The sequence below is a fragment of the Anomaloglossus baeobatrachus genome, chromosome 5 (assembly GCF_048569485.1).
Source record: "Anomaloglossus baeobatrachus isolate aAnoBae1 chromosome 5, aAnoBae1.hap1, whole genome shotgun sequence".
NCBI classification, from domain to species: Eukaryota; Metazoa; Chordata; class Amphibia; order Anura; family Aromobatidae; genus Anomaloglossus; species Anomaloglossus baeobatrachus.
Window position 1 is genome coordinate 80,919,333 of NC_134357.1, and position 23,830 is coordinate 80,943,162.

At 48.3% G+C, this 23,830-nt stretch overlaps 1 protein-coding gene across 4 annotated transcripts in view; it reads left to right on the plus strand.

Annotated features, from left to right (window-relative positions):
* The first annotated feature begins 2,260 nt into the window (after positions 1–2,260).
* Positions 2,261–23,830, plus strand: part of ATE1 (arginyltransferase 1) — a 188,355-nt gene continuing 166,785 nt past the window's right edge. For 2 of the 4 annotated variants that reach the window (XM_075348636.1, XM_075348637.1), the window contains exons 1-2: positions 2,261–2,492; positions 17,708–17,771. In XM_075348636.1, the coding sequence (XP_075204751.1) occupies positions 2,300–2,492; positions 17,708–17,771 (257 nt within the window). In that variant the 5' untranslated portion in view covers positions 2,261–2,299. Of the gene's footprint in view, positions 2,493–2,713; positions 2,862–17,707; positions 17,772–23,830 lie in introns of those variants that run through there. The other 2 variants (XM_075348638.1, XM_075348640.1) reach the window with 1 other exon arrangement.

Sequence of the window (23,830 nt, forward strand, 5' to 3'; positions counted from 1 at the left end):
GCTGACAGCAGACAGAGCCGCACGATGAGAATGAACTCTGGTGAACCTCTGACGTAAGTGTCGCGACACTGGCAGTAGTGCGGGACCCGCAGCTGTGAGGTCAGAGGTTCACCCGAGTTCATTGTCATCGCGTGGCTCTGTCTCTGTGTCGCGGCCTAATTTGCATCAGCATTGATGTCACTCAGGTTACCCACGGTCACAGCTGGAGTCCTCCACCTGTGTCAACAAATCACCCGAGTGACTGAAGTGAGTCGCGAACTCAGCAGTGCTCTCACTCAGGTGATTTGCAGTCACAGCTGAGTCCTTCACCTGTGACTGCAAATCATGCCGCGACACAGGCCGTGTTAGATGTAGCAGTGCTGGAAGCATCATGGGACCTCGTGTGGATTACGTCAGACCTGGAGGGGTGTTTGGGGGGTTAAAGCGAACCTGTCACCACTTTTTTGGCCTATAAGCTGCGGCGACCACCACCGGGCTCTTATATACAGCATTCTAACATGCTGTATATAATAGCCCAGGCCGGGGGTATAACATAAAAACACTTTATAATACTTACCTAACGGTCGCGCTGTGGGCCTAATGGGCGTCTCCGTTGTCCGGTGACGGCGCCTCCTCTTTCGGCCATCTTCGTCCTTCTTCTGAAGCCTGTGTGCATGACGCGGCTACGTCATACACACTCGCCGATCCTGCGCAGGCGCACTACAATACTTTGATCTGCCCTGCTCAGGGCAGATCAAAGTGTGCCTGCGCAGGACCTCAATGCCGGCGAGTGTGGATGATGTTGGACCCGTCATGCACCGCGGCTAGAGAAGAACAAAGATGGTCACAAGAGGCGGGACCGGACAACAGACGCCCATTAGGCTCACCGTGCGACCGTTGGGTAAGTATTATAACGTGTTTTTTATAGTATGCCCCCGGCCTGGGCTCTTATATACAGCATTCTAACATGCTGTATACAAGAGCCCGGTGGTGGTGGCCGCAGCTTATAGTCTGAAAAAATGGTGACAAGTTCCATTTAATAAATTGGTGAAAGAGGGTGTTTTTTGTCTTTTATTCCAAATAAAGGATTTTTCGGTGTTCGTGTTTATTTACTTTCACTTACAGTTTAGTGATGGAGGGGGAGGGGGGGTCTCTTAGACGCCTGCCATGATTAACCTAGGACTTAGTGGCAGCTATGGGCTGGCATTAACTCCTTATTACCCCGATTGCCACTGCACCAGGGCATTTGAGATGAGCTGGATAAAGTCCCGGGACTGTCGCATCTAATGGATGTGGCAATTCCGGGCGGCTGCTGGCTGATATTTTTTAGGCTGGGCGGATCCCAATAACGTGGGTCTCCCCAATCTGAGAACACCAGCTTTCAGCCATGTGGCTTTATTTTGGCTGGGTATCAAAATTGGAGGGGTACTGCACATCTTTTTTTATTTCATTTCTTTAATTATTTATTGTACTGCACGATATAGACCCGCCCACCGCTGTGACTGGTTACAGTGAGACAGCTGTCATTCAGCGTGGGGGGGCATGTCTGACTGCAACCAATCATAGGTGCCGGTGGGCGGGGGAAGCAGGGAATATGAGATGGAATAATGAGCGGTGGGATTTTCAGAAGCAGCAGAGGCTGCAGTAGCAGTGTGACAGCTGTGCTGCGCTGGTGATGGGTGAGTATGAAGGAGAGGGATACCGACAGAGAGACTTGCGTTTTTTGTTGACAAGAACGGATCCAAAATGCAGTGCAAACACACAGCTAAACATTTTGGTTGCATTTTGACATCTCGTTCATTTCAATGGGTGGAAAATGTTCACAAAACAATGAAAAAGTGACATGCTGCTTTTTTTAGGCAACATTTTGACAAATATTTGTCAAACAAAATGCTGCCAAAAAAAATGTGCGGATGGAAATAATGCCTTCTCATAGACTTTGCTGGGGAAGCACAACACATGTATTTTATCATTGACAGTTTTAAACGCAACCAAAGCGCAGGAAAAAAAACGTAACATGCAAACATGGCCTTAAAGGAAATTGACAGGAATCTGGCCATCTTCTTCATTGCCTTCATTATCTATAGTGTGGATCTTCAGTAAAACCCTATTATCAATTTCATCACAAGAACCAGAGACCAAAGCATAAAATATATAGAAAAAAAAGTGATAAGAAATGAAAGCGAAATGCAGGGACGGATGGGCGGGGCTGGCCGGACTGACCAATCAGATTCTTCCTTACATCACACGCCTCGGTCTTGCGGGGAGGTATACGGAATGTGATTGGTCCCCGAGGACCGCGCTGCTTTGCGCTGTGTTTATGTCATGCTCGTCTGTGGGTCGCTGTTTCCGCCTCTGTGCGGCTCCTGCAGCTGGAGAACAGTCCGGTTTCGGGGCGCTTCGTGGTTTGCCCGCCGCAGGTGCGGACATGTACACCATACTGGAGTACCGAGGACTACGCGATAAGGCTACGTGTGGCTATTGCCGTGGACACGGAGGAAAAGCTTCTCACGGTACGTTCAGTCGTCGTAAACCATCAGAACGCTGCAGCTCGCTTTCTGCTTGTCGGTAAATTTGTCTTTGCTTTTTGGTATGTTGAAAATATTCCTTGCCCTTATCCAACATGGCGCACATGGGGTTTCAGGGTGTTGTATGTGGTTGTGGCAGAAAGTCTCCCTTTGCCAATTGTAAAGATGGCGGCTGCGAGTTGAATTGGCAGAGTAGTGCGCATGCGTGCAGCCGGCTGTGCGCTTCAGGGTCTGGAGCAGGGAGGAAGATGGCGTCTGCCGGCGGGGGAGCGCTCAGTATCCTGGAGTACTTTGGTGGGGAGGATGGGAACCGGTGCGGATATTGTAAGAGCGAAGCCGGGAACGTGTCCCATGGTGAGGAGCGGAGCGACGTCCTGTCAGTGAGTGTGGATGTGGGGAGTCAGGTGTGTCCGGTAAATGACCCTAGAGGGTGACAGCTGCCAATCATCATTAGCGCAGGCTCCTGTGTGGCTGGTACCTGGTCACGTGATGTTCGATTCAAATCACACAACTTTATTATTCTCCAGTTGCTTCAGTGCACTTTTCTCATTTGTTGTCGTTTACATAGACTTCTATGGAGAGCGATCGCTGCTAGTCCTGGCGCTGATACTTAATAAAAAAACCCAAACCATTGCACATAATGGAGGACTGCATCGCCATTAATTGTACTCTGCCAACTTTTGAGGACGTATCCCCCAACCTGTGGCACTCTGTGTATATATGACCCCTCCATCACACCCCAAAATGTACTGACCCCCTAAACAAATGCAAACCACGTTCCTTATCCCCTGAAGATATCAATCTCCAAACAGACCGCCCTACACACAGAGGCAGGAGCCCTCCAGACTCGTAGAGGATCCGGGCCAGACCTCACATTATAACACTCAGCTCCTCCCGATCCTCCGCAGACCGCGTCATGGTGACACTTGTGTGTGCGGCACCCGGGAGATTGCCTGCCGAATCTTTGTGATCCTGCAATGAATTGTCCACACAAGTTGGCATCTACTATAAGTAATGGTGATGTCATTGTTATAGAGGACACAAAAGGGCAAAGGGTCATGTGCCCCGTCACTTGGCTCCAGCATCTCCCACCACCCCAGAATCATTGGGGACAAACTGGGAAGGAGCGTTCATATGAGTTTATGACTGGTAAACATGCCGGCAAAACACTTGTTCTTCTGCTGAGCAGAACACTGGCCCATAAAAATAATAATCCGGTTATTGGCAGCACATGGCCCCTTGTACACTGGTGATGTGCTGCCGAGAACATGTTATTGTATGGAAATTGTATAATAGGTAATCTGTCACCAGGGTTTTGAGATCACATCTGAGAGTAAAGCCTGGGATAAAAACAAAGCGAGTAAATGCCCTGCGGTTAGTAAATCAATAGGAATAGTATATGTAAATAACATAATGATCACAAGAGCATAAAAGCCATCCCATCACGACAGGTGTACTCAATTAGGATTGTCCCTAAGGGTATGTGCACGATAAGGACACACTGCATCCTGGATTCAGGGTTTCCTGTCCTGTGGGGCCATTAAAGACCTCCGCAGGAGACCGCAGCTGTCTGTGCCCACGATCACGGTGCGGGTCGTTGCGGTCTCGCTCTGTCTGTTCTCTCTGCGGAAAACATTCGCAACTCCCCAGCAATAAATTGACATGCTACAACTCAGGAAGCCGCACCACAGGTCAGTGTTTACTGCGGGAAAAGCAAGCACCAGTGGGCAGGAAATTTCTAGAAATCCCATCCTCTGTGCTTGTACTGTACAATGCAGAATTTTGGGACGCAGCAAAAATATGCTACATCCAAAATGCTGTGAACCCTGATTGTGGGTGCCCAGCTTAAGGCCGGTGTCCCACTTGTGATTACCGCGCGTATATCTCGCACCAGTTTTACAGTGCAACACCCGTCACAGACTCGCACTCTGCTCACAGGAGCGGGTCGGTTGCATGCATCTCAATGCAGCCGACCCGTTCCTGTGAGCAGCGTGTGAGTCTGTGACGGGTGATGCACCGTGAAACTTGCGCGGTAATCGCAAGTGAGACAGCGGCCTTACTCTTAGGCTATGTGCGCACGTTGCGTAATTACATGCAGTTACGCTGCGCTTTGTAGCGCAGCGTAACTGTCTGCGTCCCCTGCATAATCTATGGCACGTGGCATCTTAGAGCGCAGCGCTTCGGCTGCTGCCCGAAGCGCTGCGTTCTAAGTGACATGTCACTTCTTCCGTGTGCTTTGCCGGCAGCCCCTGCTCTGTCTATGGCAGGAGCTGCAGGCAGAGCGCACGTTCTCTGCCGGCACCATGCGCTTCAGAACGGAGCTTTTCAGCTGCGCTCTGAAGCGCACCTTTTAGGTGCTGTGCATAGCGCACATGTGCGCACATAGCCTTACAGTTTACCAGAAGACTACTTGGCCTGCTGCCAGGTAGTCCAACCTCGCCCCACCACTGATTGACAGCTTTCTGCCTATGTACAGTATACATGGCTGACAATCAGTGGGGAGGGGTTATTCAAAGCTTAGTCAGAGAACTATCGTGTTTTTCCAAAAATAAGACACGGTCTTATATTTTTTTTGCCCCCAAAAAAGCACTAGGGCTTATTTTTGGAGGAGGTCTTATTCTTGGAGAAACATGGTTGGGGGTAAGTTTGCCCCCCAAAAAAGCAGACACCCCCCACACACACACACACACACACACACACACACACACACACACACACACACACACACACACACACACACTTCCCAGGAGACTGATACTCACCAGACCAGGACGTCTGCGTGGTTCCCAGGTCCTCCTGTGATGTCCGGTCGGTGCTGCACGCCGTCCTACCCTGCTGCTAGCTGACACGCTGACACACACAGAAGATCCCAGACACACACAGCAGATCACACACACACCAGATCAGATATACACAGCAGATCACACACAGCAGATCGCAGGCACACACAGCCGATCACAGATACATCCGATCGCAGGCACACACATCCGATCGCAGGCACACACATCCGATCGCAGGCACACACATCCTATCGCAGGCACACACATCCTATCGCAGGCACACAGCCGATCGCAGGCACACACAGCCGATCGCAGGCACACACAGCCGATCGCAGACACACACAGCCGATCGCAGGCACACACAGCCGATCGCAGGCACACACAGCCGATCGCAGGCACACACAGCCGATCGCAGGCACACACAGCCGATCAGATACACACAGCCGATCGCAGGCACACACAGCCGATCGCAGGCACACACAGCCGATCGCAGGCACACACAGCCGATCGCAGACACACACACATCACATCACATCACATCACTTACGGCAGCAGGGAATGAGGCAAGTCACGTGTCCGGCCGCAGGTCCTGTTCGTCGCGCTGCACCGCACTGCCTCTCAGGATTCTCCCGGCTAGAAGAGATCGGTGTCACTGGATGAGGTGAGTGTGTATGCGATCCGATGTGTGTGTGATCCGATGTTTGTGTGTGTGTGATTTGATGTTTGCGTGCGATCCGATGTTTGTGTGTGCGATCTGGTGTGTGTGTGAGCTGATGTGTGCGGGGTGTGATCACTGCAGGTCCTGCCGCTCAGTGTCTGGTGAGTGTAATTGCCGGGTGCCGCTGTCAATAATGAAGTGTCCTGCAGTATCTATAACTTTTTTAGCTGCACGGACACTTCATTATTGAACCGTGACTAGGGCTTATTTTCCGGGGAGGGCTTATATTTAAGCCTTTCTCCGAAAATGCTGAAAATCCCTGCTAGGGCTTATTTTTGGGGGAGGTCTTATTTTTGGAACAACACGGTAGTAGAGCTGCAGCAAGCAGCCCAGTAAGTGACACATTGCTGGAATCAGGGTGAAGCTGCAAGTTAGATTAGCAAAAACCTGGGGACAGATTCCCTTTAAAGGGATTTATCAGCACAGAATGACTGTTCAGACCAAGTACAAGAGTGCTCGGTGTATCATGGCGGCCAGACATTTATATCCACCTTACCACCTTCTTATTTTCCATCCATTTCCTCCCTCTCCTTTTTTTTTTTTTTTTTGATTGATTGACAACTGTTGCTTCATAGTCCTACAAAAGGGAGGAGATACAGGAAAAACAAGCAGGTGGGAAGGTGCAGTTAAATATTTCCCCCCATGATTCACGGGCGCCCGTACCTGGTTTGAACAGGCATTCTGTGCTGACAGTCCCTTTTAATAATTGTTCTGTTTTCGTCAGGCTGAACAACAGGCCAATAACGATCACTGATCAACTTGAATGTAGTCAATCTGTACTCATTGATGGCGTGAGATCGGCCCATTTAAATGCACTTTTAATTGAATCTGCCATTAGATTCTCGCAGCCCGAACCACAGGCCGCATGAATAGACTGCAGCTGTGTGTGTTCTGAATTGCTGGGGCTATAGGGGTCATGCTAACTGTACTTTGATTAGTTTAGGGATTCCAAAGCAACCGGTCTTGAAGAGGGCAAAAAAACCCCCCCTCATTTAAAATAGTCAATACTTTAATGGATACTATTTTAAAACAAGAAAAAGTTCATAAAATGTACACAAGTGGAGAAAGATAGGTAAGGCTACTTTCACACTTGCGTTATTTTCCTTCCGTTACAATCCGCCCTTTTGGGAAACAGCGGAATCCGTTAACGGATTCCGCTGTTTCCCATAGACTTGTATGGTTGACGGATTGTACCAAAAGGAGCTGCGTTGCTTCCGCTGGGCGACGCTCCGTTGCTTCCGCCCAGCGGGAGGAACGCAGCATGTAACGTTATTTTGAGCAGCGGAATCCTCTGGATTTCACTGCGCATGCTCCTTTTTTTTTTTTTTTTTTTTTTTTTTTTTTTTTTTAAATCAAACTTTATTTTGGCTCGCGGTGGCCGAACGTTCAGCTGAGCGCCCGGCCGTCGGCAAGCGACAGCGCTCAGCTGAATGACCGGCCACCAGCATGCCCGGCCGCCGGCAAGTCACAGCGCTCAGCTGAGCGCCCGCCCGCCGGCATGCCCGGGCGCCGGCAAGTGACAGCGATCAGCTGATCACCCGGCGGCCGGGAGCGATCAGCTGATCACCCGGCAGCCGGCTGCAGGGAGCGATCAGCTGATCACCCGGCAGCCGGGAGCGATCAGCTGATCACCCGGCGGGCGGGAGCGATCAGCTGATCACCCGGCGGCCGGCTACTGGGAGCAATCAGCTGATCACCCAGCGGCCGGCTGCAGGGAACGATCAGCTGATCGTTCACTATAGTCTGCCGCTGGTAAAACCGGGAAAAAAAAAAAAAAAAAAATCAAAACGAATTGCGTTGTTTTGCAGCATCCGTTGCATCCGTTGTGTCACTATATGCAACACATCCGTTGCATCCGTTACACAACGCAATGCAACGGATACCGTTCAACGCAAGTGTGAAAGTACCCTAAGGCTACTTTCACACATCAGGTTTTTTCCATCAGGCACAATCCGGAAAAAAAACGGGTAAAACGGATCCGGTACCGCATCCGTTTTATCCCCACAGATTTGCATTGTTACCGGATTGTGCCTGATGGCTTTGCGTTGCATCTGTTTTTTTCCGGATGTGGCAAAATTAATTAAAGCGGCGGCCGGAGGCAACGTGGCTTGCAACGTTTTTTTGTCCGGCAAAAAAAACCGCACCCCGCCGCATGCCTTTTTTCCCACTGCGCATGCTCTGTAGCGTCCCGCAACCGGAAAAAAACGGACGGGCCGCATGTAAAAACTTATGCAAAGGATGTGGTGTTTTCGCCGCATCCGTTGCATAGATTTCACAGCCGGATTGAGCCGCACAGCTCAAGCCGGATGTGTGAAAGTAGCCCAAGAGGAGGATATGGTGACCGTACGGTCACTACATGATGATTAGGTGTCTGCTATATTATCCCTGGAAGACCCTAGATATCTGCCCTAAAAAACAGAAGAGATACCACCCCCGCTCCTCATCTACTAACCCTATTATTCCCTGTTAACCCCTTAGGGGTACTTTGCACACTACGACATCGCAGGTGGGATGTCGGTGGGGTCAAATCGAAAGTGACGCGCATCCGGCATCGCTGTTGATATCGTAGTGTGTAAATCGTTTTTGATACGATTAACGAGCGCAAAAGCGTCGAAATCGTATCATCGGTGTAGCGTCGGTCATTTCCATAATTTCGGAAGGACCGATGTTACGATGTTGTTCCTCGTTCCTGCGGCAGCACACATCGCTGTGTGTGAAGCCGCAGGAGTGAGGAACATCTCCAACCTGCGTCCTGCGGCTCACGCCGGCTATGCTGAAGGAAGGAAGGAGGTGGGCGGGATGTTTACGTCCCGCTCATCTCCGCCCCTCCGCTTCTATTGGCCGCCTGCCGTGTGACGTCGCTGTGACGACGCACGACCCGCCCCCTTAGGAAGGAGGCGGGTCGCCGGCCAGAGCGACGTCGCAGGATAGGTGAGTGCATGGTGAAGCTGCTGTAGCGATAATGTTCGCTATGGCAGCTATCACAAGATATCACATGTGCAATGGGGGCGGGGACTATCGCGCTCGGCATCGCAAGAATCGGCTTGCGATGTCGTAGTGTGCAAAGGGCCCCTTAGGCTAAAAAGTGATGAACATGTAAATTACACCACAAAACACATTCAAGATGTACAAAAACAGTAGTACTATGATGTATGTAGCACTACCTGCTTGTAACTATCAGACTTCAGCGCACTGGTCTCCTGCTTGTTCACATTTATTGAGCATGTGTGTTATTTCCTGGGGGTGGTGTATTGTTACCACGTGCGTGCAAAGTTTTTTTTTTTTTTTTATGCCACAGCATTGGTGCTCATATCCATACATTTCTATTGAAAGGGGTTGTCTGATCTAAAATAAGTCTGCAGTCACTCTGTGTGTGCTGCTCTATGTGACTGCAGACTCATGAATCCTCCCAGTGCAAACACTGTACACTGCGAAGATCCTCTGGCTCCGAAGCTGGAGGATCCTCGCAGCATACAGTGTGTGCACTGGGAGGATTCATGAGTCTGCAGTCACATAGAGCAGCACACACAGAGTGACTGCAGACTTATTTTAGATCAGACAACCCCTTTAAAGTGAACCTGTCAGGTGCAATATGCACCCAGAACCACGAGCAGTTCTGGGTGCATACTGCTAATCCCTGCCTAACTGTCCCTGTATACACTAGCATAGATAAAGAGATCTTTAGAAAAAGTACTTCTAAAGATCTTATATGAGATCGGGGACTAGTCCCAAGGGCGTTGCTTCCCCGGCCAGTCGTCCCCATTAGCATGTTAGTACACCCCTGTGGGTGTGCTATCATGCTAATGAATGGTCAGCGTCACAGGATGATCTCACTCACCTCTCCGCTGCCATCGCGTCCAATGCTGGATTTTGGCTCTGTGCGCATGACCCCGGAGGTGCGGTCATGCGCACTACTTCAGTTTGAAGCCAGGACTCCTACACCTGGCTTCATAGTTCGCATCTCTTTATCTATGCTAGTGTATACAGGGACAGTTAGGCAGGGATTAGCAGTATGCACCCAGAACTGCTCGTGTTCCTGGGTGCATATTGGACCTGACAGGTTCCCTTTAATAATCTGTGTGACCCCCAAAACACCTTTTTAAGTTTTCATGGAACACATCACTAAAGGCTACTTTACACACTGCGATATCGGTCCCGATATCGCTAGTGTGGGTACCCGCCCCCATCTGTTGCGCAACACGGGCAAATCGCTGCCCGTGCCGCACAACATCGCCAGACCCGTCACACATACTTACCTGCCCGGCGACGTCGCTGTGACCGGCGAACCGCCTCCTTTCTAAGGGGGCGGTCCGTGCGGCGTCACAGCAACGTCACTGAGCGGCCGCCCAATAGCAGCGGAGGGGCGGAGATGAGCGGGACGTAACATCCCGCCCACCTCCTTCCTTCCTCATAGCGGCTGGGAGGCAGGTAAGGAGAGCTTCCTCATTCCTGCGGTGTCACACATAGCGATGTGTGCTGCCGCAGGAGCGACGAACTACATCGTTACTGCTGCAGTAACGATAATCGAGACTGGACCCCCATGTCACCGATGAGCGATTTTGCACGTTTTTGCAACGATGCAAAATTGCTCATCGGTGCCACACGCAGCAACATCGCTAATGCGGCCGGATGTGCGTCACCAATTCTGTGACCCCAACGAGTTCGCATTAGCGATGTCGCAGCGTGTAAAGCGCCCTTTAGGGCCCTCGATCAGCCCCATGCTAGAAGGAAGGTGGGTGCCATTCCGATATGGTGGAGGAAGAAGCACTGATTGTCCACACTGCCCCTACTGATGATGATCGGTGGCTCATGGGAGTGTAGGGAAGTGCCCAAACTTACTGGCTCATTTGGTGATCTCCCTGCTTCCATGAGAGTTGGCAAGTATTAGGTGTATCAGAGTGTGATTAGATGATTCTATCCTCGATTAAAGCATATTATTATAAGGTTCGGATATATTATAAATGTGTGATCATTAGTGGTCTGATCACTGGGACTCCCACCATGTATGAGACCAGGCAGGGCCTCTCTGCCACCCCTGATACAGACGCAACAATACTTGCATTGTCATGAGAACAAACAAATCACAAATTTGGCTATAGTGGCTATATATGAGCTTATGAAGAACATAAAGGGGGTCACTGCTTGGAATTTTTCTATTATCCAAAGTGGAAAGTCGCCACAGGTAAACACTATTCCATAAGTTTGGCTATTAATGCACAAATTGAAAAGACAAAGAAATAGTATAAATAAAGCCTCAGTCACAATTAGGCCGGAGTCACATTTGCGAGTCTCACATCACATCACCCGGCACGGCCACACTCTCTCCTGACAGGAGCGGGTCCGCTGCATGTATTTCTATGGAGCTGAGACGCTCCTGTCTGGAGTGTGTGCCGGGTGATGTGATGTGAGACTCGCAAGTGTGACTCCGGCCTTAATGAACATTTCATGTATAAATAGGACATGTGAGGCGGCCATTACTAATGCAGCCGATCCTTAAAACTTGGGCCTCACTCACACATCAGTATTTTTTTATGTCTATGTATTGCCAATCCAGGAGCGGAAGTTACCGAGAAAAGCTATAATTGAAAGATTGACACCAGTTCTGTGTTTTGGAGACGCTCCTGGTTATGGTAGAAAAATACTGATGTGTGAATGAAGCCTTACTGCAATTGGCCATAAGCCTCACCCTATTAAATTTATCATTTTTTTTATTTCCTTTCATGAAGCTTTTACATAACGCTTGGCCCCCGATATTGGCGCCACCTTCATGTTATATCGGTTTTAAAATATTTGAAAGCCCTTTATATTCTTAAGAAAAAAAGCATAAAAATAAATTCTATTAATTTCACTAACTTTCCATTTCTGCAACAACAAAGGAATCTGCATTGTGCTCATGAGATTTTGTTAACCCAATGCATCTTAGTTGGTGATGTTTGTGGTATGGATTACGGTACTGTATATACCGTATTTTTCTTTTTTAGAAACACCGGATTATAACACGCACCTCAAATTTAGAAATATAAAAAAAAATAAAATGGGGTCCGTCTTATACTCCGGTGTTGTCTTACCAGAGGGGGGTGGCAGCAGAGGTGGAGCGGGGTCACAGGAGGCAGAGGCTGTGCTGGCAGCGGCAGCGGGTCAGTGGTGGCAGCTGCGGGTCTGTGCTGACAGCGAAAGCTGGTGGCGCAAACCAGTGCGGCGAGTGTCCCAGTCTGTCCGCGATCCGGGCTTCAAGGAAATGGTGCCCAGAGCAGTGCATGCACAGATTGAGCTCTCATCCAAGATCTCCATCTGCACAAGCGCTGACTCCCTGTGCCATCATTTGAAGCCAGGACTGTGGACAGACTAGGACACCCACCGCAGTCCGCACAGCCTGCCCGCCCGCCTGCAGAGAGTGGCAGCCGGCACACAGAGTCGCACATACAGCCCCCCGCCAATTCACCTCCCGGTAGGCTATATTCGAATTTTAAGATGCACTCCTCATTTTCCTCCCAAATTTTTGTGAGGAAAAGTGCATCTAAGGCTATGTGTCCACGGTAGAATGTACCTGCGGATTTTTCTGCATGAAAATCCGCGACTTTCGCGGCAAATCCGCACCTTATTTTTGCCGCGGATTTACCGCAAATTTGCCGTGGATTTTGATGCGGATTTTTTTTTTTTTTTTCCCCCATTCTATACTTAAAATCCGCACCAAAATCCGCAACAATAATTGACATGCCGCAGATTTTTCCGGATCAAAATCCGCAGCAAATCCGCCGCGGAAAAATCCGCAGCATGGACACAGCATTTCCAAAATGCCATTGAAATGGCTTGGAAGTGCCGCTGCTGCAGATTTTCGGAAAATCCGCGGCAAATCCGCGGCAAAATCCGCTGTAAATCCGCAGCGTGGGCACATAGCTTTATAATCTGAAAAATACGGTACTTCAAATCTGCAACCAATGCACTGAGCGCAGAGTACAGTCTTCATATAACAGGAGATGATGTGCAATGGGAAAACGTGTGCTAATAAGTGGATTTCTGAAGCAGAGATGCTCTCGTGATCGAGCTCATAGGAAAATGTCCGAAGGGAATAACAGCGGATGCAGCTGTTGTGTGGGAAATGTAAACTTCGGTGATCAGCAGCTGTGGAGGGCGACTGTACATGGTGCAGGGTGCCCTCCACTGTGTGGATGTACAGTCATTATAGCTTTTGTGTAGGTTTTCATCATGCACCAGTCAAAATTCCTTTGACAAAGGACTTTCAGTCCCAAACACGTCGCTGCAGGTGCTACTTCTCTCCGGTCATTCATTGCTTTTATAGCCCTGGTGGATCTAAATAATTTTTCATTGGGATTTTTGTAGATTTTAAACTTGTGTTTGCAAACAAAAGCCTTTAAAGGGAACCTGTCACCAGATTTTTCCCTATTAAGGCTATGTGTGCACTTTGCGTCGAGGTAGTTGCAGTTATAAGCGCATCCTCTGACAGAAATGTTTTTTGTCAAATTTGTTCTTGACCACAAAAACGCTATCAATAGGCCTGCATTTTTACCGCGTTTTAGCCGCGTTTTTACCGCGTTTTACCTGCTTTTTCATTGCTTAAAGTCAGATGCGTTTTGACCATAAATACACTGCTAAATAAAGTTTTTAAACATTCAAACAATGAAAAAAATTATAAATATGATTAAAATCATACAGAAAATAAATTATATTAAAATGATAAATATGTGCTAATATTTATGCATAATATTACATTTATTTATTGATTTTCATACATTTAATTGTCGGACTGTGTGTGTGTGTAAAGGGACATATCATGCCATTAATATTTTGTCAAAAACGCATGAATTTAATTGGTCCAAAAAGCATGTTTTCTGCATCAAATAAGCATATTAAACGCTAGGATTTTGATGTAGAATGCGTTTTGCAACTCTGTTAGCAAAACGCTGCCCAAATGGCAAAAACAATTGACATGCTGCTTCTTTAAACGCTGAGTTTTTGCCAAAATTTCTGCAACAAAAACGCTGCGTTTTTAACAGCATTGTGGGCACAAGAAATCCCTATTTCCCATAGACTTTGCTTGAAAATCAAAATTCGTGCCTTTTGGCATTAAAACGCTGCAGTTCAAAACGCTGCCGAAACGCATGAAAAAAACGCAAAGTGCGCACTTAGTCTGAACGACGGAAGGATGACGGCGATTAGCGGCAGGAGGGGGGAAAGGAGCAGAATATGAGCCCGCCCATCTGGCCAACACAGGTAATTATAAAACTTGGTATGCTAAAGTTCGTTTTGGGGACTGGAGGGTGAGTCCGCGCCAAGGTGCACCTTCATAGAATGCAGCCCCGGAGCTGCAGAAGGGGAGACTTTTAGTTTAATAGGGAAAAATTTGGTGACCGGTTCCCTTTTTAAAATTTTCCGTTTTTGGAGGTGGAATTTTTCTTGTTTAATCTGTACAATTGAGCCCTGGTCCTGCTCTGCCCCTATTTACATTGCGGGTGTCTGACACAAAATGAGGTTGTAATATTAGAGGAGAGTTCCGATTGGAGTGCACCTTGTCGCAATGGGATGGATTTATGCTTTTTTGGTCAAAGAGGAATTACCAAGTACCCTATGATATTTATTTGGACTACTATTTACTTACTGCAGGGTATATACTCATTCTAATAGTAAGGCTATGTGCCCACGTAGCGTATTTTCATGCAGTTGCGCTGCGCTCTGCACCGCAGCGTAACTGCATGCGTCCTGCGTCCCCAGCATAATCTATGAAGATTGTGCCTAATCCATGCCCACGTGGCGTATTAGAAAGCAGTGGTTCGGCTACTGCCGAAGCGCTGCATTCTAAAAAGCAACATGTCCCTTCTTTCGTGCGCTTTGGATTCAGCCCCCGCTCTGTCTATGGGAAGGGCTGCATCCCGAGCGCATGAAATCGGCTTTTCAGTACGGACTGTTTCTGCAGCGATTTGAAGCGCACGTGTGCTGTTCAAATCGCTGCAGAGATTTCTGCAGGGACAGAACGCAACGTGGGCACATAGCCTTACAATGTTCATGATTAAGGGTGGAAACACGTTGATGCATACATCATTATAGCAGTTTCCTTGTGAAAGTTTTGATGTCCCGTACACTTGAAATTCTCAAGAAATAAAGAAGAAATTTGTTATTTTGAGCTGGACTTTATTATTATTATTATTATTATTATTATTATTATTATTACTGTTTTATATGCTCACTCTGTTTCTATCTAAAGTTTTGTCTGTTAAATGGCCACAGTGTGAACATGCTCCTACACTGGAGATCAAAATAAGAGAACAATGTGTGATCACTTGCTTTTTTCAGAAATAATGTCATCTACATTTATCAACGTGAAGGTTTTGTGTAAGGGGTACGCCATGCCACTAGAACAGAGTTTTACAAAAGATCCAAAATTTATCAACATAAAAGCTTTATTTTGCCCAAAACGTGATGATCATAATTAGAAAACAACAATGACTGTAGCACAGAGAAAGATTATAAGTAAATTTTCTGAAGGTAACAACAGTCACCAATCAGTAGGACGTGCACAGGCCTTTGCTGTGAATGACTTCAGCACATCTGTGGCCACAGGACATCACTAGTCTCTCACACTGCTCTGGTGGGATTTTGGTCCACTCTTCTTCCAGTCTCTCCTACAGATCTTTGACTGTTGTGAGTTTCTTGGCCATAACTTTGTCACCAAGGAATTTCCAGAGATTTTCTATTGGGTTTAGATCAGGACTCTGGGCTGGACATTTCATTGTTTCAGTGTTTTCTGTTTCTGTGGACTGCTTTACCCGTTTTGATGTGTGACGGGGGCCATTGTCCGGCATAAAAATTGCTGGCTGATTGAGTGATGAACGCAAATAAGGAACCACGTGTTGTTGAAGAAGGTTCTGATCCACGCTTGCATTCACTCTGCCATGTAGCTGTATGAGAGGTCCAACTCCTGCTGCAGAAAACATGCCCCAAACCTGACACTTCCTCCACCACCTTTCACTGACTTCTTATCACACTTTGGGTTCACTTTGGTCTTTCCCCAGTTTGTCGAGGAACATAATGTTTTACATCAGACCCAAATAAATTAAACTTGCTTTCATCACTAAAATGCACTGTGGGCCACTTCTCTGTCCACACAACATGCTCCTCACTAAAGGTGAGTGTAGCCTTTTGATTCTTTCTGTTAATGAGAGGTTTGGTCACTGGGGTGGGCTTTCAGTCCAAATACTCTTAATCGTCGTGACACTGTATGACAGGACAGATCCTTACCTTGTTCAGTGCTGAACTGGAGAGCAATTCTAGCTGCAGTAATGAAACGATTACCTATGGAGATTCTTCGCATTATCCTGTCCTATCTTGCATTTGTCTATTGAGGGTGACCAGCCATCTTGGGGGATTTGGAAGAATTTGTGATATTGTAATGCAATATTCTCAAAATCACAGACTTAAAACAACCAACTTCTTTTGCTATAGCTGATAGGGTCACCCCCTTGGCCTTCATCTGGACAACCTGCTGCTGGAGGGTTTCAGTCACTTTGGAACAGCACATCATTTTTGAAAACTCATTGCAAACTGGAAAGTTAGGCTGCCAGTTACATAGGGTTTGTGAAATAATTAAGGAAATTAGCACCAGGTGCCAGATTAACACCAATATCTTGCAGGTACCTGAAAGTGTTCTCTAATTTTGATAATTATTCTTTTTTTCATTCATCTCACTTAGTTTTATTTTGAGTTTACTCATGTTAGGATATTATCACTTAGGACTATACCATGATCTTAATATTTAGGAAATTGTGTGTTGTTCTCTCATTTGGATACCCAGCGTGTGTGTGTGTATGTGTGTGTGTGTGCGTGTGTGTGTGTGTGTGCGTGTGTGTATGTGTGTGTGTGTATGTATATGTGTATATGTATATGTGTGTATATATGTATATGTATGTATATAATATATAAATATTTGTGTTTATAAAACATATGCTACAGACAAACCCAGTAATTGGCTACATTGTCACATGTGGAGAGTCTGTGCTGGACCTGCTGGAGAGGCTGAGTTTCTGCCGTGTGTTTCTTTCCGCAGCCCTCTAATTAAAATATAGTCTTTGGATCCTTGGACAGCCCCTTTTAGGCAAAACATTTCTGCAGCAAATCTGCATTTTCTGGCAAAAAACACACCAAAAATGCAGTGTGCACAAGCCCTAAAATGGCTTTTCCAGTGTCAGAAAACTAGTGTTCTTTTCTTACCCTCCCTGAATCCAGAGCGGAGTCTCCACCGCTGCTCCCGATGTCTGTTACTGTCTGCAGCGCTGACGTCATGTCGACAACACTGCAGCCAATAATTACGCTCAGCGGCTCTGCCCAAGTTGACAGCATGAGCCTCTCAAAAGCCACAGAACTCACTACTGATTGGCTGCAAGCAAAAACAGACACCAGGAGCAGCAGTGAACTCACAGTGCTGGACCTGGGGAGAGTGAGTAGGCACTTTTTTTTTTTTTTTTTTAAAAACAGAAAACCTCTTTAAGCCATGTCCTTTTGTCGCTAAATCACACCCTCTCCTCATAGTGTCACTCTTTGTGGCGTTAGGGGGGCTAAAAGAATTTAAAACTGTACAAGATAAATATATTAATCCTTATGCTTTTTTGCCAGGGTTTAAGTTGTAGGAAATTGGTACATAAAGGTAATAATTTGCCATTGATTTGACCAGGTTTCTTTTCTCCTTCCAGGCATGTGGGCGCATTCCCTGACTGTTCAGGATTACCAGGACCTGATAGACCGAGGCTGGAGACGGTAAGAGGGGCCGAGTTTGGGGCCGCTCCTGAATGTGGTTTTTTAATGTATACTTCCTGGATAATTATCCAGTCTTGTTTGCTTTATGTCGCTATCGCTTTGTCTCAGGCCGTCTGTTCTTCTACCGCCCCATTTCCTGCATTTGTGCTCTCACTAATCTTTAGTATCTGACACATGGCCTCTTCCTTCTGGCCGCTTCTGATCCCAGCGCTGGATAATTCATTAATGGCCGATGTTCATTGTGTGGCTGATTGACATGAATGTAGTGCAAACATCAAAAGATAGAATAAGATCCCGAAAATCAATTATGCAAGCTACACAGACATGAACTGTTGCAATGTCGGGTTCTTTAAGTCTTTGCTAGATTTTATTTTTAGATACCAGATCATGAAGTTTTTCATGTAAATGGTCTTTGTTGTTTCAATGTACTTAGGATATAATACATTAATAGTACAAGCGAATATAAGAAACGTTGTAGTATATTGGAGAATTATGCTTCTCTCTCCACTTATGGGCCCGTTCTCCACTTGTGGGCCCGTTCTCCACTTGTGGGCCCGTTCTCCACTTGTGGGCCCGTTCTCCACTTGTGGGCCCGTTCTCCACTTGTGGGCCCGTTCTCCACTTGTGGGCCCGTTCTCCACTTGTGGGCCCGTTCTCCACTTGTGGGCCCGTTCTACACTAATGAGCCACTCCCAACCCACTTCCTGCACTCGCTATCTACGCTGAAAAACGAAATATACATTTTTACCCAACACGTCTGGCTTTCAGCTCTCTGAAGGATCAGGTTGCAACTGTCTTTTCTTCATCGTTCCTTATGGGAGACCCAGACCATGGGTGTATAGCTTCTGCCTCCGGAGGACACACAAAGTACTACACTAAAAAGTGTAGCTCCTCCCTCCTAGCATATACACCCCCTGGTAGCCAGTCCTAGCCAGTTCAATGCTTTGTGTTCAGGAGGTCACACATCCACACATGCATCCTCATCTGATTTTTCATTTTAAAGAGTTGGAAGAAAAGCGGGTCCAAGCTGGACCCCCGGCATGTCCCTTCTCACCCCACTGTGTCGGCGGTGTTGTTAAGGTTGATTTCAAGGCTGGAGCCTTACATGCCGCGCTCCTTCACCATCCCTCGGGCTCTGGCTTGAAGTGGGAGCCAGCACGGTTCTCCCTGCCTGGCAGGAGACCGGTCTCCATCCGCAGCCCTCTCAGGATCCTGCCGGACGGAGCACTCATCCCTCAGGGACCTGGCCCTGCGTCTCACAAACTAAGTATCTGAGATGTTATTTTCAGGGGGTCCCTTGTACTTTAATGTGGGGGAGAGTGTGCTGTGTATGTATTCTGACATTCCCGGCCGGTTCTCTGGTTTTCACCCGAGAACCGCGCCGATGGTGCCTGTTTGCCGGCCGCATTGTTAAATCTAGGCCCCGGCTTCGCCTGAGGCCTAGTTTCGATTTCACTGCCCCTGCATGTCAGTCATGCAGAGGGACAGTGCGGCTCCGCCCAGCGGCTGTTCGGCACAGGGGAGAGACACTCCTCTCTGAGGAAAGATTCCCTCCCCTGTATATCTCCTTGGCCCTCCGGATCCCGCTCTTAGAGTAGGCCCCGCCCCCTCTCCTCGCTCCGGCGCCATTTTTTCAGCGTTCTTATGCCATGTCTGCACAGCGATCGGCGTTGACTGCAGCATCTCTCTGGGGGTCCGGGCTGTGGGATCTGGAGGGCACAGAGACAATGTCAAACGGTCTGGCAAGCCACAACCTCCGGTTGTGGACCTGCTTATATACTGCTGATATACTGCTTTCCAGGCTTCAGTCTTTTCATCCTATGCCATGTCTGCCATGCTGGAGACTCTCACCGCACTGCGGTGGCCCCGGCTAATTCCCTCGCTATCCGCAGGCCCCTGTGGCTTCGAGAGTGGAAGGCAGATGCTTCTAAAGAAGTACCTTGCTGGGCTCCCTTTTGCTGGGACCAGACTATTCGGTGGACAACTGGATGAAATTATTAAGGAAGCTTTTGGCAGGAAGAGTACTTCCATGCCACAAACCAATTCGAGACTCTGCCTGGACTTGTGAAGCTGCCATTAGTCAAACAGCAGTCCCTCCTCTGGCGGTGCGCCCTTTGCTGAGGCCCCGACGTCGTTCCATCAGGCACCTAATGCAGGTGCTGGGTCAGATGGTGGCGTCAATGGAAGCGATTCCCTTGCCCAGTTCCATCTGCGTCCTCTGCAGCTGGACATTTTCCGCTGTTGGAACAAGCGGACTTCCTCCTTCCACGGGTTGGTGGCTTCGCCACAGACCAGGGGCTCCTTTCAGTGGTGGCTTCGGCCCCTCTCTCTTCAGGGACGCTCCTTCCTGGCCCCGTCCCGGGTGATCCTCACCACGGATGCTAGTCTATCCGGCTGGGGAGCAGTATATCTCCACCAGGAGCGCAGGGCACTTGGACTCCGTCCGAAACAGCCCTCTAGATCAATGTGCTGGAAATCAGAGCTGTGCTTCTAGCTCTCTTAGCCTTTCACCATCTGTTGGCGGCCAGGCACATTCGAGTCCAGTCAGACAACGCGACAGCATTTGCCTACATCAACCACCAGGGCGGGACACTCAGCCGCCTGGCAATGTTGAAGGTTCAACGCATCCTTCAGTGGACGGAGGACTCCAAGTCCACCATATCCGCAGTCCACATCCCAGACGTGGAAAACTGGGAGGCAGATTATCTCAGCCGTCAAACGTGGACAGCGGCGAGTGGGCTCTGCATCCGGCAGTGTTTCGGTCAATCTGACGCAAGTAGGGCTCTCCGGACATGGATCTTCGCTCCACGATCCTCAGGCTTTTGCAGCAGACGCACTGGTTCAAGATTGGTCCCAGCTTCGTCTGTCTTACGTGTTTCACCCTCTAGCTCTTGCCCAGAGTCCTGCGCAAGATCAGAATGGAGGGCCGTCGGGTCATTCTCATTGCTCCAGACTGACCCAGGCGAGCTCGGTACCCTGACCTGCTCCATCTGTCCGTAGAGGTGCCATGGCATCTCCCGGACTGTCCGGACCTTCTCTCACAAGGTCCGTCTTTCCGCCAGAATCCTGCGGCTCTCAGATTGACGGCGTGGCTTTTGAGTCCTGTATCTTGACGACTTCTGGTATCCCTCCTGAAGTCATCTCCACTATGACTCGGGCTCGGAAGTAGCCTTTGGCCTTTTTGCCTTGCCGATCCTCCTGTCCTTTCTACAGTCCGGTCTGCAGCTAGGACTATCCCTCAATTCCCTCAAGGGACAGGTCTCGGCTCTGTCGGTGTTGTTCCAGCGGCGTATCGCCCGGCTGGCTCAGGTGCGCTCCTTCATGCAGGGCGCATCTCACATCATTCCGCTTTATCGGCGGCCTTTGGAGCCCTGGGACCTTAATCCGGTCCTCACGGCTTCCGGAAACCCCCCTTTGAGCCTCTTAGGGAGGTTTCTTTGTCTCGTCTTTCACGGAAAGTGGTCTTTCTAGTGGCCATAACTTCCCTCGAGAGTTTCTGATTTGGCTGCACTCTCTTCGGAGTCACCCTTTTTTGGTTTTTCATCAAGACAAGGTGGTTCTCCGTCCGACTCCGGACTTTCTCCCTAAGGTGGTTTCTGCTTCCACCTTAACCGGGACATTTCCCTGCCTTCCTTTTGTCCGGCTCCTGTTCATCGCTTTGAAAAGGCGTTGCATACTCTGGATCTGGTGCGGGCGCTCCGGATCTATGTGTCTCGCACCGCTGTTCTTAGGCGGTGCACCTCTCTTTTTGTGCTGACCACTGGTCAGCGTAAGGGCCTCTCGGCATCCAAGCCGACCCTAGCTTGTTGGATTAGGTCGGCCATTTCCGATACCTATCAGTGTACTCAAGTGCCTCTCCCGCCGGGGATCAAGGCACACTTGACCAGAGCTGTCGGTGCCTCTTAGGCTTTCAGGCACCAGGCTACGTCTCAGCAGGTCTGTCAGACTGCCACTTGGACTAGTCTGCATACCTTTTCGAAGCACTACCAAGTGCATGCTCATGCTTCGGCAGATGCGAGCTTGGGCAGACGCATCCTTCAGGCGGCTGTCGCCCATTTGTGAAGTGAGGTTTCGCCTACTTCTCAGTTTTTCTGTTTATTCCCACCCATGGACTGCTTTGGAACGTCCCATGGTCTGGGTCTCCCATAAGGAACGATGAAGAAAAAGAGAATTTTGTTTACTTACCGTAAATTCTTTTTCTTATAGTTCCGACATGGGAGACCCAGCACCCTCCCTGTTGCCTGTTGGCAGTTCTTGTTCCGTGTGTTATCACCGGCTGTTGTTGTAGACAGAGGTTCCGGTTGTTCCGGGTTTTGCTCTATCTCTACTTGTGGGTGGATGTCCTCCTTCAGCTTTTGCACTAAACTGGCTAGGACTGGCTACCAGGGGGTGTATATGCTAGGAGGGAGGAGCTACACTTTTTAGTGTAGTACTTTGTGTGTCCTCCGGAGGCAGAAGCTATACACCCATGGTTTGGGTCTCCCAATACGGAACTATAAGAAAAAGAATTTACGGTAAGTAAACAAAATTCTCTTTTCCTAGTCTATGGAATGTCGAGGAGTAAAAGTGAGAGGCACAGATACACACAGAGCTGCAGCTCTCTAGTAAGTGTACTTCAGTGCTGCACTCACAGCTGCACAGCTCAGTACTTTTGCATAATGTCCTCCATGCTGCTGCTTCTGCCCGTGTGCTCTAGGAAGACAAGAGTGCAGGAATTCCTTGCGTCTGTGTGTACTGTGTATGAGAGATGATACACAGAAGCAGCTAATTTCCATCCACTAGCTCATAGACGACTTAAAGAGAACCTGTCACCAGATTTGAGGCCTTATAAGCTGCGGAAACCACCACCGGTGGGCTGTTGTATACAGCATTCTAACATGCTATATATAAGATCCCAGGCCGCTGTTCAAAACATAAAAAACACTTTATAATACTCATCTAGGAGGTCACTCCGGTGCAGACTGGTCAAATGAGTGGCACTGTTCTCCGGGACCGGCGCCTCCTCCTCTTTCGGCCATCTTGGTGTTCCTTCTTCTGAAGCCGGCATGCATGACGTGTCCTACGTCATACACACAGGCCCATATTGAGGTCCTATGCAGGCGCACTACAATACTTTGATTTGGCCTGAGCAGGGCCTCAGTGCCGGCGAGTGTGTATGACGTAGGATCTGCCCTGAGCATGGTAGCTCAAAGTATTGTAGTGCGCCTGCGCAGGACCTCAATGCCTGCTATTTTGCATGACGTAGGACACGTTATGCACCCAGGCTTCGGAAGAAGAACAAAGATGGCCAAAAAGAGAAGGCGCCGGTCCCGGATAACGGCACCACCCATTTGATCAGTCTGCATCTGAGTGACCTCCTAGGTGAGTATTAAAGTGTTTTTTATGTTCTACACAGCGGCCTGGGCTCTTATATACAGTATGTTAGAATGCTGTATATAAGAGCCCACTGGTGGTGGCTGCAGCTTATAGGTACCAAATCTGGTGACAGGTTCCCTTTAAAGGGACATGCAATTGTTATTAAATTGCTTTAGCTAGAAAGCATGAAAATAAGCAAGGGTGCAGTTGACCTGCTTTTTCTATTTCCTGTCATTCTTGTGTTTTGAGATCTTTTATCTTACATAGTATACAGCTTGTTTCCCTGGAACTCTTCCTCCAGTGCCTGGCCAAGTAGTTACATTCTAGGAGAGAAGATAACTCCGAACATCTCAGTCACACCTATCTAGCCAATTCATTTCTTTACAGCAGTTAGTTGTCCACTCACTTCCATCCCCATTCCTTTAAGCTCCTGACAAGCTGCTCTTATCAAAAAAATTCCGGCACACCATAGGAAAATGAAAATTAAGTCCGAAGTAGTGCTTGACAATAATGATTTATTTAGTATTTACAAATGTAAACGTAGTCCGTCCAACGTTTTGGTCCAAGATGGATCTTTCACAAGGACCATGGGACTAGTGACATGTAAAATATAAAACAGAAACAAACTAAATATTAAAAAAAAGGAAAAAACAGTCATTAAACTGTATTGTTACAAAATTTGTAGTTTGACATAAAGGACACTA